Source organism: Schistocerca americana, chromosome 7 (assembly GCF_021461395.2).
Source record: "Schistocerca americana isolate TAMUIC-IGC-003095 chromosome 7, iqSchAmer2.1, whole genome shotgun sequence".
Taxonomy (NCBI): Eukaryota; Metazoa; Arthropoda; class Insecta; order Orthoptera; family Acrididae; genus Schistocerca; species Schistocerca americana.
In genome coordinates, this window is record NC_060125.1 from 63,989,675 (window position 1) to 64,007,228 (window position 17,554).

Consider the following 17,554-nt stretch of genomic DNA (forward strand, 5'->3'; position numbering starts at 1 on the left):
TCTCTGTGCATGCCGTAATTATTCTAATCTGATCCTCACGATCCCTATGTGAGTGACACATAAGGGGTTTTAGTATATCCCTAGAGTAATCATTTAAAGCCAGTTTTTTTAATCTTTGTTAGTAAGCTTACCTGTGACCATTTGTGGTGCCCTTCTCTGTATATATTCAATATCCACTGTTAGTCCTATTTCGTGTGGGTCCCACACACTTGAGCAATATTCTAGAACCAGTTACACAAGTGATTTGTAAGAAAACTCTTTTGTAGACTGATTGCACTTCCCCAATGTTCTACTAATAAACTCCTGACTGTATCTATGTGATATAGCTCAACTTCTCAGCTGTGAGGATGTCAGTGACCTCACAATTTAAACTCTCTTTTGAAACTTACGTGAATTGGAGGTGCATTTCATGACATTAGAAAGTATTCAATACATGGTTACAAACCAAAATAACATTTAAAAAAATGGCCTATAGGGACCTCGTTCCCAATGCCTGCATGGCAGCAAATGTGTCAGCTTCATTAGTCACACAATAATATGGATTGTATGTTTTCTCAAAAGATGTCTCATTATTTTTTTATTTCTATTTTATTTTATTTTTGGTTAAGTAAAGAGTAAGTACTCATTCCAATGGATGAAGACAGTGGCAGAATCAGCTTTGGTCTAGCAGAAGAAACAATATCAACATTTTTGTGCTCCAATTTCTAATGAAATCTTGGATAATGTCAATCTGGAGAACCTCATCATGTTTCCCCTCAGCTGTACCTGAAAATGGAACCAGTGTCTTCCATTTTGTGTGTTAATCTATAGAGAAGTAGGTCTCACTCACAAATGTCAACAAGTCTGTGTGCACAGCCATTATCCAGAGCAAGTATATAAATAGTTACAAAAACTTATTCTACTTTTTCTGTCACATGTACCAGCAAAAGACAGCCATTGTCTATTTTTGTAAAAAAATCTGTTGTACTAATTTGCACATGCAGACTGAATAGAAATCATTTACTTTTGTTTGGTTGACCCTGCCACTTTGCCTTTGTGACTATTTCCACTTGAATTTTAGCTACATTTAATACTATAATACCTCTAAGTGATCTGTTATCACTATTTTCCAGATAAATGCTATGATATACTAACCAAATTTAGGAGTTCATCCAAATAACTGATTTTCTCTGCAGATTAATACCTTGTTTGAGCTTGTAAAAACATTAAAATCCACTTACAAAAACTGGTTGCATTCATAACCAATTTGTTACAAATTGTATGACATATAAGGTGTATTCCATGAGATATCATGGGGTATATATCAAAGGAAAATTCAATTGAGAAAACAAAGTATAAGACATTACTGCTGGTCAGTACTCACCCTTAGGTGGAAAAATGTGTTGTACTGCTGATAGACACATGTAAAAGTAAAAGTGACTCACTATGTACATTCCACAACTAATAATTCCTTCCCCAGGAAACACATTGTGGAAGGTCAGAAAGAAAGGGCAAGTCATTCATACCTCAGATTAAGAAGGTTCCACCTGTAGTGAGAGACACAAGAGATCAAAGATTAAGGGGGATGTATCATAGAGATTAGGTCAAAGACGGCCAGCTACAGTCCAGAATGATATGGGCAGAGTGAGAAGTAAAGATCAATTGAAGAGAAGAGAGCTCAATAACAAAATTAAGAATTAGGGCAGGGAAAAATGAAAAGACAGAAGGAGGGGCTAACTTAACAGAGTTTTAATCAGGAAGGGTTTCAAAACGTTGGAGGGTAAGTTCCCATCTTCAGAGCTCACAGAAACTTGTATGAGGTGGAAGAATCCAGAGAGCCCTCTGGTCCCTTAAGTCAAGGCAGTATGCCTATGATGTCTGATTCTGCATCTGCACAATGTAGAGGGTTATTTAGTGCAAAGACTCCTTGTTAACATCTAAACACAATGCAAAAAATAGGTGTCTCTGGTTGACTGTAATCATGTTCACTGTCTCTTGTCAGTATTGTAAAAGGTATGTTAAGAGCTTTACAATGTGTTAATGAAAAGCTGGTATTCATGGATTACACACTGCTTAAGACAAACCTTATTGTCTTCTCTCAGGTTGAATGAAAATTTGTTATTTATGTTCTTATTCACTGTTGCACTTCTTTTGTTTCATAAGTCATTAGAGCTGATATTAATCTGAAGTATTTATGGGTTGTCTCATTCCTGTTTTCAAAGTCACTGTTCTACAAATAAAAAATAAGATTTAATATGACAGCTAAGTTGGCTGTTACATAAAAAAAGCACTAAAAACTGTATGTGGTATTATTCACAGGTCTGTGTTATGCAGAACTGTCTGCTAGATTTCCTCGTGCTGGATGTGCTTATATCTACAGTTTTGTTACTATTGGTGAGCTAGTAGCATTTATTGTAGGATGGACTCTCATAATGGTTTATGTATTAGGTAAGAAAATCATCCATAATATTTTACATAATTGAAGATAAGTCTCATAACTTTACTCTTTAAATTATGTATTACGACAAATTTTAAATGCTTGACTGAATTTTAGGTCTATTATGGGACAGTAACAATAGTCAAAAATTAGTGTTGTAGTTACCAGCAGTTTTAATATGATGACTGCATTGGGTGTTTCCTGAAAAAATGATTTTTTCTATTTTTCCTTAGGGAGGCACTTGACAAAATAGTCTATTTAAGAATCACCTGATAACACTGTAATTACACTATACTTGCACAACAGAAAGCACAGGTTAACTATCACTTCAAATGCAGTGAATTATTGTCCTAAATGGAGTAAAGTATCACAAGATATGCCTAAAGTCTCCATTTTGAGGCCAGTCTTGTTCATGTTCTACATAAATGACTTACCAATAAATATAAATTTTCCATCAGTTCTGTTTATAGATAATATTTCTGTTTCAATAGAGGATAACAATGCAGAAAACATTCTGAGATCCATCATAAGCACACTGGATACCCTAGAAAACTGGTTCCAGCTGAACGAGTTGAAACTGAACATTACAAAAACCCATTCAAAATGGGTGGAACTTACAACACAACAAATCAATTTGTGGAAGAACTTGACAGGATCAAATTGAGAGGACTACATATGGACAAGAACTTAACCTGGAATACACATATTGACTTCCTATCAAATAAACTAAGCAATTTTGCATTTGCAGAGCAAATATTGGCAAATTCTGCTGATTTGAGTACACAAAAAAAGGGCATGCCATTCTTATTTTGAGTCTGTCATTAGATGTGGTATAATTTACTGGGGATGTTGAAATAGTGTATCTCGAATACTGAAATTGCAGAAGTAAATTATCAAATACATGTGTACTGCACAGCAAACAGGATCTAGTCACCCGTTATTTCAGAAACTACAAATTGTAACTGTTCCCTCCAAAAACATTTATGAAATTATAATGTCCCTACACAGCTAACAAAAATTATTTGAAGAGAATCATTTTAACCAACATATAACATGAGAAATAAAAATAATTTTATGCTGGCCATGCACAAATTGAAATTATATGCATTGATTTCACAGTATAAGGGGATGACAATATATTACAAGTTGAAGGGCAAAGTCATATTTAATATGAAGCCAGAGATTCTAAAAAGGCTGCAGCAGATTCCATGGGAGAAATGCTACTATTCAATAGAAGAATTCATAGAGGATGAAATGGTAATTTGAGCAAGGGCTAATTAAGTGTTAGATCTTTATTATATTATTATTTCTTTATTATTATTATGGTGCTATTTGCTACCATCAGCTGTTCTATGGTTACAATGAAATTTGACATGTAACCTGCACCTGAATCAAATGATCTAGATTATGTATGTTATGAGGCAAATAAAAAAACTCACAATATAATTATGGTATTAATACATATTGTCAAAGACCTTGAAATTTTTGAGGAGGAAAAAATACTAAAATTGTTTAACCTCTTTATATAACGACAACATTTTTGCAATGGTTTGCAAATGGCCAATACATTCTGATTAAAAAAATATTCAGCAATATTGGAAATGCAAATTACATACAATGATGTATAGTTTATCATCTGTCTTTGAAGAAGAAGCAACTGTGAACAGAATAAAAGATGTGTACTGATCCAAGGCATATGTAATGACAATATTATGAAAAGGATAGATCTCTACTCAACATATAGTAGAAATGTCGAGTCGCAGATAGGAACAACAAAAAGACAAGTAAGCCTCCAGCCAGAAAGACCTTCACCCAAATTAGACAAAACACGAACACACATAAGCAAAAGCAACTCACATCCACATGTCCAAACTCTCTGTCTGCCAAGGCCAGACTGCAAGCAGCAGTGTATGATGGGGGAAGAAATTTGGTGGTGAGGGTAAGGAGGAGGCTGGGGCAGGGACGGGGAGGGATAGCAGTGTAGGGGTGGGAGCATACAGGGGCAAGGTTGAGAGAGGGTAGGGCAGGTAGGTGCAGTTGGGTGGCTAGACAGAGACAGGGAAAGGAAGGAGGGTGGAGGGGGGGGGGGGGGGGGGGGTTGCGGTAGGAAGAACCAGAGAAGTAAAAAGACTGCAGGTGCATTGGCGGGAAGAGCGGACTAAGGCTGAGTGGTGCTGGAGTGGGAACACGGAAGTTAATAGGTGTGTGTAGCCCAGTGATTACAAAAGTTGAGACCAGGAGGATTACAGGACTGTAGGATGTATTTCAGGGAGAGTTCCCACCTGTGGAATTCAGAAAAGCTGATGTTGATAGAAAGGGTCCATGGCACAAGCTGTGAAGCATATGTAAAGCAGCTATAAAAAGGCTGTCAAGGAAAAATGTAAACCTGCAAGTAATTTTGTTAGCAGTTTGAAATATAAGATAAGCATGAACCACTTAATGAAGTTGTTGTACTGCAGTTGTAGTACATACGTAAGTAAAAAAATGCCAAGAAAGAGAACCATATGTACAGCATATATCAAACAAATCAACAAATTATGAGAAAACAAATATTTTTATGATATAACAAAAGGAAAGTATAGTTAAATCAGTTATTGACAACACAAAATTTCAAAACAAATAACAAATTTTCATTGGAACATCACTTGAATAAACTTATAAAGAGATGAGTATAGAGAGCGATTTGTTCCACTATGTACATACTCTAGGGATTGATGGATGAGAGGATACGGAACAAAAATGTCTTATGAAATTATGTCTAGAAATGCATGGTTCCCATGCTAGAGACCATTTATTCGATCATACATTGTTACAGAGACTGCAATCAAATAAATGCTGTACCATGCATCCACAGTTACGTTACATGTTGAAAATGGTTTCCATGTGCCTCAGCGCATGTTCTCTATTACATGTTCACATCAGTCAGGCTGTATCTGAACAGTGTCAAAGGCAGCATGAATATGCTGCCCCAATGTCTCCACATCTGGAATGGGCTCTGCATACGTAATACTTTTGAGATGGTACCATAAACAGAAATTGCACAGGTTGAGATCTGGTGAATGAGCAGACCATGCAACTGGACCCCTTGTCTGATCCATCAACTAGATAAGACATGATTGAAATGCATCCATACTTTATTGGTGAAGCAGGCTGGAGCACCATCATGTAGCAGCCACATAACCGTTTGAATCATCAGTGGCACTTCTTTCAGCAGGGGAAGCAGTCATCCACAAAAATGCCAATAGTTCCAGCCTGTTGGTGACATGGAAGGAAGACTGGTCCCAGAACATGGTCCCCAATTATTTTGGCCCACACATACCTGCTGCACCAATTCTGATGATTCGTTGTTACCATACCATGGGGATTCTGCATACTATCCCATAGATGACTGTTATGTACGTTGAAGATACCACTCTGCAAAAAGGTGGCCTCATCTGTGAATAAGATGGATGACAGAAATTTCAGAATTGTGGTTGCCTGGAGAAGAAACCAGTGACAAAACTGCTCCCAATGTGGAGAGTCTGTCACTAGTAAGCCCTGCAGATGCTGTAAATGATAAGGGTCATAACAATTGTCATGGAGAATGTTCCACATGGTCATCTCGCTTACCCTGTACTGGCAGGTCAACTGGTACTGACACTGTGGTTGCCTTTAATCACATTTTCCTCCAAGTCTGATGCCTGAACATTTCAGGTACATCCTTCATGATTTTCTGCTTCCTGAGGCAACTCTGTTTCTGACTAATGGCAAAACATATATGTTGTTGATAAATTATGAGACTGAATCACTGGCTAGTAGGGCCTACTTAAACTGAGGAGACAAAATGTTTAGTAGTGCCAATAGACTCACATGAAAGTAAAAGAGGTGACAGTATACTAACTTTCAGAACAGTTAATTCTTAATTCTGGTAAAGAAATGCAGATCACTCAGACCACACGATGAGATTGACTCAATGGTAAACAAGATGAGGATTGACAAAGATGGATGGAAATATAAAATACATACTCGCCAAACACTAGAGGACTTGAGTCATCAACAGGCACATAAACAATACTGAAACGTTTGCTAGCTTTTGAATGACTTGTTTTTTTATCTACAGTAAAAACACACACACACACACATTTGTGTGCCCTGAAATGAGGAACATCCTGTCCACATCCCTTCCCATCAACCCCAAGGAGGTATTCTGCTGCCCCTACATTCCACACAATACCATGGTCCATCATTATGTCTCACCTGCTCCAAACTCTTTGCCAAAATGTTTAGTAGTGCCAATAGACTCACATGAAAGTAAAAGAGGTGACAGTATACTAACTTTCAGAACAGTTAATTCTTAATTCTGGTAAAGTCTCATTCCAACCAAAATCCCTGTGGAAGATACAAGCACAAGAAATGTCTGATATAGCCACTGAGCCCATCCTATTCAACTCCCATACATGCTTACCCTGTCCTGCCAGCTCTGCTGCAATTTCTGCACAGAATTGTATATGGACATGACCATCAACAAACTGTCCACCCAAATGAATGGCCATCATAAAATTATGACCTAGAACAGAGCTGACCACCCAGCTGCAGAACACACTGCAGAGCACAACATGTTTGATTTCAATGGCTGCTTCATAACACATACGTTCTAGATCCTGCTCCCTAAAACTAGCTTCTCTGAACTACGTCTATGGGGTTTGTCCTTGCCACAAATCCTTTGTTCCTATAATCATCGTGTTCTCAATTCCTGCTAGTCTCCTGCCCCACACTCATCTCCGCACTGTCCCAGAACTTACTCATCCTGCATTCATACCCTCTTCCCCATAGCCTCACCTTTCTCTCTTCTGTCACCCATTTCCAATCCAGTTTTTCATGTCATCGCCATCATGGGCTTCACAAACTCACTAGTGTTACACCCGTGTTGCATTCCCGTCCTGTACACTAGTTGCTTCTTCCTCCTGCATTCCTATATGTTCACCAGCTGCCTCCATCTGGGACACTTCCCTAACTCTCATTAATAATCTGTGCCTCCTTACTCCCGTTGTGCACTTTGTTCTGCATGAGGCCCGCCCTCCCCCCTTTCATTCCAACCAAATTGCAGAACTCCAATTGCTGTATTGTACTTTCAGTGAGCACAGCACAATGCAGCCATTCAGATGTGTGTTTGTGTGTGTGTGTGTGTGTGTGTGTGTGTGTGTGTGTGTGTGTGTGTGTGTGTGTGTGTGTATGTGTGTGTGGGAGGGGGGGGGGGGAGGAAGGGGGAGGAGGGGAGATCAGTGGGTTTGTGCACATCTGTATGTGTACTCTACCTAAAAAAAGGACTTGTTTGAAAGCTATCAAAGCTTTCAGTCTCATTTAAGTGTCTGTTGATGACTCAGTGCTTCTAGGATTTTGTGAGTTGTTACCTTTACTCCTAGTTTATGTACTTTCCACCAGGTCTTTCCATTATCTTATTCAAAATACTGAACCTTTTTTCTCATTATGTAGATGAAGTGGGAGAAATATAGTGCCATGGTTGACATCTGGTGACACTATACCATCATATCACATGAAACACTCCAAGAAATCTATACAAAGTTGTATCACAGTTGAGATGCTATGAAATGACAGTATTCACAAGCTTTTTTATCACTTTTTTGTACAATTTTGTTTACTTACTACAGACAAATGGCTACTTCTGTCACCATAATATATTTCATCCTTACACTCTTAAACAAACAACACCACTGATGCACAACACATCACTCATCACATTTGGTTTGTAAACAGAATAAATTTCCAGATGTATGTTAACAGCTTTGTATTCTTTTGTCATTAAAAACAATGTCATAGAACAAATTTCACACTTGATGGGAATTTCAGTTGCAGTGCTCATTCTGAATTGCTACTGGAAGTGTATCTTTCTTGCTGTCAAAGTTCTAAGCCCACTGACCTACTGCATTAGACAGTGCAGTGACTGTTCAGGTCACACCCCTATTTCCTCTTTAGAAAGGAGGGTACTTTCTGGATTGCTCTCATAAACACAATTTGTTTGAAGTTTCATAAAACATATGTAATACTCCCTGTAAGATTAGCAGTATCATCATATCTTCTCATGGAACAGTGTCACTGGTAGACAATTATTCATTGGTAGCTTAAGAGACTCAATGACATTATGAACTGTTCCATTGAAAGTATCAAATTAATCAGACACAGCATTAACCTTGACAGAATGAAGTGAATACTTTCTGAAGCATGACTTTTTAAAGGTAGAAGTTGTTAACCCTGGCACTTATTTTTTGCAGGAACTGCAAGTATAGCTAGAAGTCTTGCTGGACATATTGACTTCATAGCAAACAACAGCATGTCAGCTACTTTGAAAGATGAACTGCCTATAACTGCTGAATTTCTATCCAGCTATCCAGACTTTTTGGCATTTGGAATAACACTACTGCTCTCATGTAAGTTGATGGGTTTCACTTATCTGCTTCTCACATGTAACATTTCACTTACCCATCCAAGGGAAACATTCCATGTGGGAAAAATATATCTAAAAACAAAGATGATGAGACTTACCAAACAAAAGCGCTGGCAGGTCGATAGAGACACAAACAAACACGAACATACACACAAAATTCTATCTTTCACAACCAACGGTTGCTTCATCAGGAAAGAGGGAAGGAGAGGGAAAGATGAAAGGATGTGGGTTTTAAGGGAGAGGGTAAGGAGTCATTCCACTCCTTCTAATAGAGTTACATTTAGTTTTTTCGAAATTTTCCCGAAGTTCTCCACCCTTTAACGTGCTTTGGCGGCAACACAACCATGTAACCTTTATGCACATCGTTGTCTACCAACCTAAGTTCACCACAGGATCAGCATAGCCCAGCTTTAACCAACACTTTTTCGTCTTTTTTCACACCAGATCTCCAGTTGCTTTCTAGTTCACCTTTATCTCTCCCCATATATTTTTATTTTCATTTTCATTTCAGCCTCATGTTACACTTTCCACCTTCTAATACCATGTCACCCTCACAACACCCCCACAACGACCCCATTAAGTTTTATTTACATTCCCTCCGCAAACATGCCTTCGCCATAGCCAGATTACACTCCCATATTTTATTTCCTCAGGCTTGTCTGACATTTGGCACTACCCCCAAAGGCCTCACACTTAAAGTTCCCATCTCTGGCTGCAACCCTTCCTTCCATCAGTCCCTATACCAGTTCCAAACTGAACAATCCATTGCCCTCACCCACCTAATCCTTCGCCTACTCATCAACTCAGCCAATGAACACACCCGTCAACTCCTATCCTTAATAAAAGTACTCAATCTTTCCTCTCCCACATCCACACCGGCTGTTCAGAGCATCCTCCTACAGGCCAACCGCAAATTAGAACAGCATGCCACCCTCCACCTTAAAAAACTATCCAATCTCCTGGTTTCCCACCTCCGGAAAGGCAACTCACTCACCCTTCACAAGCTTTCCAGCAAACCTCAACCTCCTCTTATTGCACACAGACCCAGTCTCTCCCATCTACTCAATCTCCCACTTCCAGCTCCACTCCCTCCAAAACCTCAAAATTCCAATCAACACAATCTGTAACCACAACACCCTAATTCAGTAGTTAACCTTTCCTCCAAACCTCTCTTCCAATCCGAAACCTCTGTCCTATCCAAACGCCTCACCTTCAGCCCCACTCCCAGATTCAACCAAACAGCCCTCGTCAAAAGTTTACTGTCCTACACTCGTACTCTCTGCTGGAAATATCACTTTGCCACGAAGAAAAATGATACTAATCCTACTCCTAATGATCCAACTCCCCAAGACTCTATCCAAATTGAACCCTGCCTGGAACAGTTCCGTCCTCCGTCACAGCGGGACCCACCTCCTCTGCCTCAAAATCACCCTCTCCAAACCTTCCTGGAATTTCTGACTTCCAGCCTTGCCTCTCGATACTTCTTAAAAAACCTTAATCCTACTCCCAACATCACCACTGCTGAAGCCCAAGCTATCCGTGATCTGAAGGCTGACCGTTCCATCGTCATTCTTCCGGCGGACAAGGGTTCCATGACCGTGGTACTTGATCGTCGGGAGTATGTGACTGAGGGACTGCGTCAGCTTTCAGACAACACCACATACAAAGTTTGCCAAGGTAATCCCATTCCTGATGTCCAGGTGAAGCTTCATGGAATCCTCAGAACCTTAAGCCCCCTACAAAACCTTTCACCTGACTCCATTAACCTCTTGACCCCACCGACACCCCACACCACTACCTTCTACCTTCTTCCTAAAATTCACAAACCCAATCATCCCGGTGATCTCATTGTAGCTGGTTACCAAGCCCCCACAGAACGTATTTCTGCCTACGTAGATCAACACCTTCAACCCATTACATGCAGTATCCCATCCTTCATCAAAGACACCAACCACTTTCTCGAATGCCTGGAATCCTTACCCAGTCTGTTACCCCTGGAAACCATCCTTGTAACCATTGATGCCACTTCTTTATACACAAATATTCCGCACGTCCAGGGTCTCGCTGCGATAGAGCACTTCCTTTCACGCCGATCACCTGCCACCCTACCTAAAACCTCTTTCCTCATTACCTTAGACAGTTTCATCCTGACCCACAACTTCTTCACTTTTGAAGGCCAGACATACCAACAATTAAAGGGAACAGCCATGGGTACCAGGATGGCCCCCTTGTACGCCAACCTATTCATGGGTCGCTTAGAGGAAGCCTTCTTGATTACCCAGGCCTGCCAACCCAATGTTTGGTACAGATTTATTGATGACATCTTCATGATATGGACTCACAGTGAAGAAGAACTCCAGAATTTCCTCTCCAACCTCAACTCCTGGTCCTACTCCAAATCCCATGTCACTTTCCTTGACGTTGCCCTCCATCTGTCCAATGGCCAGCTTCACACGTCCGTCCACATCAAACCCACCAACAAGCAACAGTACCTCCATTATGACAGCTGACACCCATTCCACATCAAACGGCCCCTTCCCTACAGCCTAGGTCTTTGTGGCAAACGAATCTGCTCCAGTCCGGAATCCCTGAACCATTACACCAACAACCTGAAAACAGCTTTCACATCCCGCAACTACCCTCCCGACCTGGTACAGAAGCAAATAACCAGAGCCACTTCCTCATCCTCTCAAACCCAGAACCTCCCACAGAATAACCACAAAAGTGCCCCACTTGTGAAAGGATACTTTCTGGGACTGGATCAGACTCTGAATGTGACTCTCCAGCAGGGATATGACTTCCTCAAATCCTGCCCTGAAATGAGATCCATCCTTCATGAAATCCTCCCCACTCCACCAAGAGTGTCTTTCCGCCATCCACTCAACCTTCGTAAACTCTTAGTTCATCCCTATGAAATCCCCAAACCACCTTCCCTACCCTCTGGCTCCTACCCTTGTAACTGCCCCCGATGTAAAACCTGTCCAATGCACCCTCCCACCACCACCTACTCCAGTCCTGTAACCCGGAAGGTGTACACAATCAAAGGCAGAGCCACGTGTGAAAGCACCCACCTGATTTGCCAACTGACCTGCCTACACTGTGAAGCTTTCTATATGGGAATGACCAGCAACAAACCATCCATTCACATGAATGGACACAGGCAGACAGTGTTTGTTAGTAATGAGGATCACCATGTGGCTAAACATGCCTTGGTGCACAGCCAGCACATCTTGGCACAGTGTTACACCATCCGGGTTATCTGCATACTTCCCACTAACACCAACCTGTCAGAACTCCGGAGATGGGAACTTACCCTTCAGTATATCCTCTCTTCTCGTTATCCGCCAGGCCTCAACCTCCGCTAATTTCAAGTTGCCGCCGCTCATACCTCACCTGTCTTTCAACAACATCTTTGCCTCTTTACTTCCGCCTCGATTGACAGCCTTGCCCAAACTCTTTGCCTTTACAAATGTCTGCTTGTGTCTGTGTATGTGCAGATGGATATGTGTGTGTGTGCGAGTGTATACCCGTCCTTTTTTCCCCTAAGGGAAGTCTTTCCACTCCCGGGATTGGAATGACTCCTTACCCTCTCCCTTAAAACCCAAATCTTTTCGTCTTTCCCTCTCCTTCCCTCTTTCCTGATGAAGTTACTATTTGTTCCGAAAGCTTGAATTTTGTGTGTATATTTGTGTTTGTTGTGACTTACCGAACGAAAGCGCTGGCAGGTCGATAGACACACAAACAAACACAAACATACACACAAAACTCTAGCCCTCTCAACAAACGGCCGCCCCACCAGGAAAGAGGGAAGGAGAGGGAAAGATGAAAGGAAGCGGGCCCCAAGGGAGAGGGCAAGGAGCCACCCCAATCCCAGGAGCGGAAAGACCCACCCCAGGGGGAAAAAGGACGGGCACACACTCGCACACACACACACACACACACACACACACACACACACACACATCCATCCACACATATACAGACATAAGCATATATATATATATATATATATATATATATATATATATATATATATATATATATATATATATATATATATAAAAAAACAAAGATGAGGTGACTTACCGAACAAAAGCGCTGGCAGGTCGATAGACACACAAACAAACACAAACACACACACAAAATTCAAGCTTTCGCAACAAACTGTTGCCTCATCAGGAAAGAGGGAAGGAGAGGGGAAGACGAAAGGAAGTGGGTTTTAAGGGAGAGGGTAAGGAGTCATTCCAATCCCGGGAGCGGAAAGACTTACCTTAGGGGGAAAAAAGGACAGGTATACACTCGCACACACGCACATATCCATCCACACATACAGACACAAGCAGACATATTGGTCTTTAAATATGTCTGCTTGTGTCTGTATGTGTGGATGGATATGTGCGTGTGTGCGAGTGTATACCTGTCCTTTTTTCCCCCTAAGGTAAGTCTTTCCGCTCCCGGGATTGGAATGACTCCTTACCCTCTCCCTTAAAACCCACTTCCTTTCGTCTTCCCCTCTCCTTCCCTCTTTCCTGATGAGGCAACAGTTTGTTGCGAAAGCTTGAATTTTGTGTGTGTGTTTGTGTTTGTTTGTGTGTCTATCGACCTGCCAGCGCTTTTGTTCGGTAAGTCACCTCATCTTTGTTTTTATATATAATTTTTCCCACGTGGAATGTTTCCTTCCATTATATATATATATATATATATATATATATATATATATATATATATATATATAAACTCTTTACCTTTACAAATGTCTGCTTGTGTCTGTATGTGCGGATGGATATGTGTGTGTGCGAGTGTATACCTCTCCTTTTTTCCCCCTACGGTAAGTCTTTCCGCTCCCGGGATTGGAATGACTCCTTACCCTGTCCCTTAAAACCCACATCCTTTCGTCTTTCCCTCTCCTGCCCTCTTTCCTGACGAAGCAACCGCTGGTTGCGAAAGCTAGAATTTTGTGTGTATGTATGTGTCTGTTTGTGTTTCTATCGACCTGCCAGCGCTTTCGTATGGTAAGTCACATCATCTTTGTTTTTAAATATATTTTTCCCACGTGGAATGTTTCCCTCTATTATATTAATATATATATATATATATATATATACACACACACAACAGTGTGTAAATTGCCTGTAATTTATACAAGTAAAATGAATTGCGCACACTTACTGAAAAGGGATAATGCTCACTGGGTCATGGCATGTAATAAATTCAATCATGCCAAAAGGTGAGCATTTCAGGGAGCTCATTCTTCATTGATTGGGTATCACTTTGGTGAAACTGTTTTCCGATGAGACAGGAACTGGTGAGCACCACCAGTCCTGTGTTACTGCAAGCTTCTGGCACACTTCAGTGACCACCACCTTGTGGCACAGCAATGACATGTTGTGTTTGCCAGAGAATGGGGTTCTGACATAACTACTGAGATTTTAAGGTATGCTAAGTGCTGATGGGGTAGATGACTGTGGAAGTGGAACAGTCACTACTGCAACCTCTGAAGACTCTGCCTCACCTCAGTTGTATAAGACTTGCCCAGGCAAATGGGATTCTGTCCATGCAGACTATTGTTTCCCTAACTGCCTGCAGGAAAACCATGGCATCTCAAACAAACAGTCACAACTGTTCAGGCAATCTGTTAGACGGCAAACAGATCCATCCAATAAGAGAACATGGGAGGGTAGTCCCCCTGAGGAGCCATAATCTATAGTTAAAGCAATGTACTGTAACAAGGCATAGCCAGCTTGTTAAAATGTCTTTGTTGTGATAATGATGGAATAAGGTACTTTTGAGAAGGTATCACCCTCCTATATGCAAAAATGACTCAATGGTTTGGCTGGGACACTAAAATCTATTAAGCACCTATATAATGGAACACTAATAGTAGGAACAGCAACATCGCAGTAAGCCACCAATCTGCTTGAGTCAAAAAAGTTTGGGGAGTATACCATTGTAGTTGAAATGCAATGTACTGTTAACTACAGCCAAGGAGTAATAACATGCAGTGACATCATGCATCAAGCTTATAAAGGGTGTCAAAGTGCTCACTGAAGTGCAAAGTTTAATGTATCAGGTGAATGAAACAGAAAAAACAGAAACATTTGTGTTTGCATTCAACTAACTCATTTTGTCAGATTATATTAAGGCTAGATTTACAAGACTAAAAGGCAGACAATACATTCCCAACTTCATGAGGGGATTCACATGCCAGAAATTCAGGCATGTCACCATGGAGCAAAAGTAAATTTTGTGTACTGATGAATAAAATCATGATCTAGGACTCACTTTTTCATCTCCACAACTGATTTGATGCACACCTTCATCCTGTATGTCAAGTCATAACATTTACTATTTTACAAAATATTGTTGATATGGTCAGAAAATTAAACTTGTAATTAAAAGTTAAGTTACTCTGTTACAAAAATTCAGGTTCAAAATTAGGCTTCCAAAAAGTAAGTATCTGGTTTAACACTGAAATAATTTCAAATTACATATTAATCACACAACTGTCTTAATTAGTAGCATTTATAACACTATTTGATAATAGACAAATAGATGAATTGATCCTATCTTTATATAAAAATTTATGTAATAATCGAAAATGTGGCTGCATTTTGTGGCATACAAAGAAATACTTTCTACTGCTGTAAATTAGCAACATTCCTTACACATAAAATTATTATGATAAACAATAATAAGCATTGGTGACAAGATACTAACTATAGCTTCAAAATATTAAAATTCTTGTGGGTTTGTGTTGCCCCCTACACTAATCACAAAAACTGCATTGTGAATTAGTCATGTTACATTGGACACTCCATTATTGTCCCTCTCAGAACAAGTAATCAGGCAATTACTATAAAAGTGTGTACTCCATACAAAGGTACTTTTAGTAATGTGTAACCCAAACATGTGTTAACATTTGAAAATGCACTAATATTTGAAATGATCTAGGTAGAGAGGTAAAAATTGAAGCACATTCCTGAAATGACATGAGATTTTATTGAAACCAAACATATCTGCAAAAACTGGCCAACAGATGATGCTCGACAGCAGCACTTGAGTGTCACCCGATTAAAATCATGAATAAACTGAGATGTAGTCAGAGATGGAGTCAGATCATCCCTATATTGGCTGATAAATACCTGCTGGAAGGTACAACTTTTTTGCAAATATTGCTACACATGTAAAAGATCTCTTGAACACATTATTTGGTGTGGATCACATGATGAGCAGCCATGTCCATCGCACTTGGGCTCCCAGGTTACCTGAAGCCGCAAGACTACCACAGTTGTCCAGTCTCATTATGAATGTTAAAAGACAATATCCAATGGGAGTTTCTCACCATATCTATTAATATGCTGTACATTGTTGTTCACAATATTGTCTCTCAAATGCAGGTATTGTTGATGAATGATGGCCAACATGTTGTGCATTTGTTGTAAAGAACATCGTTTTTGCTAAAAAAATCAATGGTTATGCAAGTTATTGCCTTTGCATCATATGTTGGTCACTTCATGCACTTTTTTGTTTCGATAAAACCAATTTCATCTCAAGCATGTGTGTCGATTTGAACCTCTCTACTTACAGTATTCTGTGAAGTATTGAATTTTCGAATGTTGATAGATTTTTGGACTACCCTGCATATCTATCACCCAAAGAAGTTTTGGATGTAGAGGCACTTTATGATCTGACTGCACAATTTTCCCAAACATTCCTACCTGTAGAAAAAATAAAATGAATGTGTGGCATTGTTGGCTGGAAGGCCCCATCTGAGGAAGTTCAGCCACCGAGTGCAAGTCTTATTTCAGTCAACGCCACACTGGGTGACTTGTGTGCTGGTGATGAGGATGAAATGATGAGGACAACACAGCACCCAGTCCAAGAGTGAGAAAACCTCCAACCTGGCCGGGACTCGAACCTGGGCCTGCTGCATGAGAGGCAAGCACGTTACTGCTCAGCTAAGCAGGCGAAGATTATAATGCACATAATTTGATGTGGGATCTTCTCCAACCTTACCAGAGTCAATTTGTGAAAGCCTTGTTGTGTCACAAGAGTTATGCCTTTTTGTTTGTAGTAGCAGCGTACACTTTAGCCTTGCAGTGGGGTCATTCTCTGTCACAGACATTGCTTTCTGTTCCCCTGCTCTTATAAATGCTTCTCAATGGGAAGAAGTTGACGACTTGCATTCAAGTGACTACTTCCCCACCTGTATCTACCTCACAGACAGAGCAGTCCCTGAAGGGAAACTGCCAGGTGGATGTGCAGCAGAGAAATATGCATGTTGTACAGCTAAATGTGTTTGAACATTAAAATAATGGCAGAACTGGGTGAACTACATTACTGGCATGATCCATCATGCTGATAATGTGTCTGCCCCAAAGTCCACATGCCAACTTCAGAAGTGACATGTCCTATGATGGGTCAATGAGTGTCACTTCACACTTACTTACTTTTTCAGGTCTGGAAACCAGGTCACAATCTTTCAGCCCAGTATAGGAACACGTCCAAGGCTTCTCTCTTGTCCAGCCATAAATCATTGGGGTTGCACCTGTAAGAGCAGTTTGGGCAGGCGACCAGATGCTCTGTATCCAGCACAACACCACTGTCACGCTTATCATCAGTGGTTCAAAGACCCCATCTAATCATATTTGTCATCACTGGGGCCAGCCCTGTCCTTATTCGGTTCAGTATCCACC

General features: G+C 40.5%; 1 protein-coding gene across 1 annotated transcript in view; it reads left to right on the forward strand.

Moving 5' to 3' along the window:
- LOC124622703 (cationic amino acid transporter 3-like) overlaps positions 1 to 17,554 on the forward strand; it is a 162,277-nt gene that overhangs the window by 34,105 nt on the left and 110,618 nt on the right. The window contains exons 3-4 of the mRNA XM_047148493.1: positions 2,299 to 2,427; positions 8,686 to 8,841. Of these exons, the coding sequence (XP_047004449.1) occupies positions 2,299 to 2,427; positions 8,686 to 8,841 (285 nt within the window). The remainder of the gene's footprint in view (positions 1 to 2,298; positions 2,428 to 8,685; positions 8,842 to 17,554) is intronic.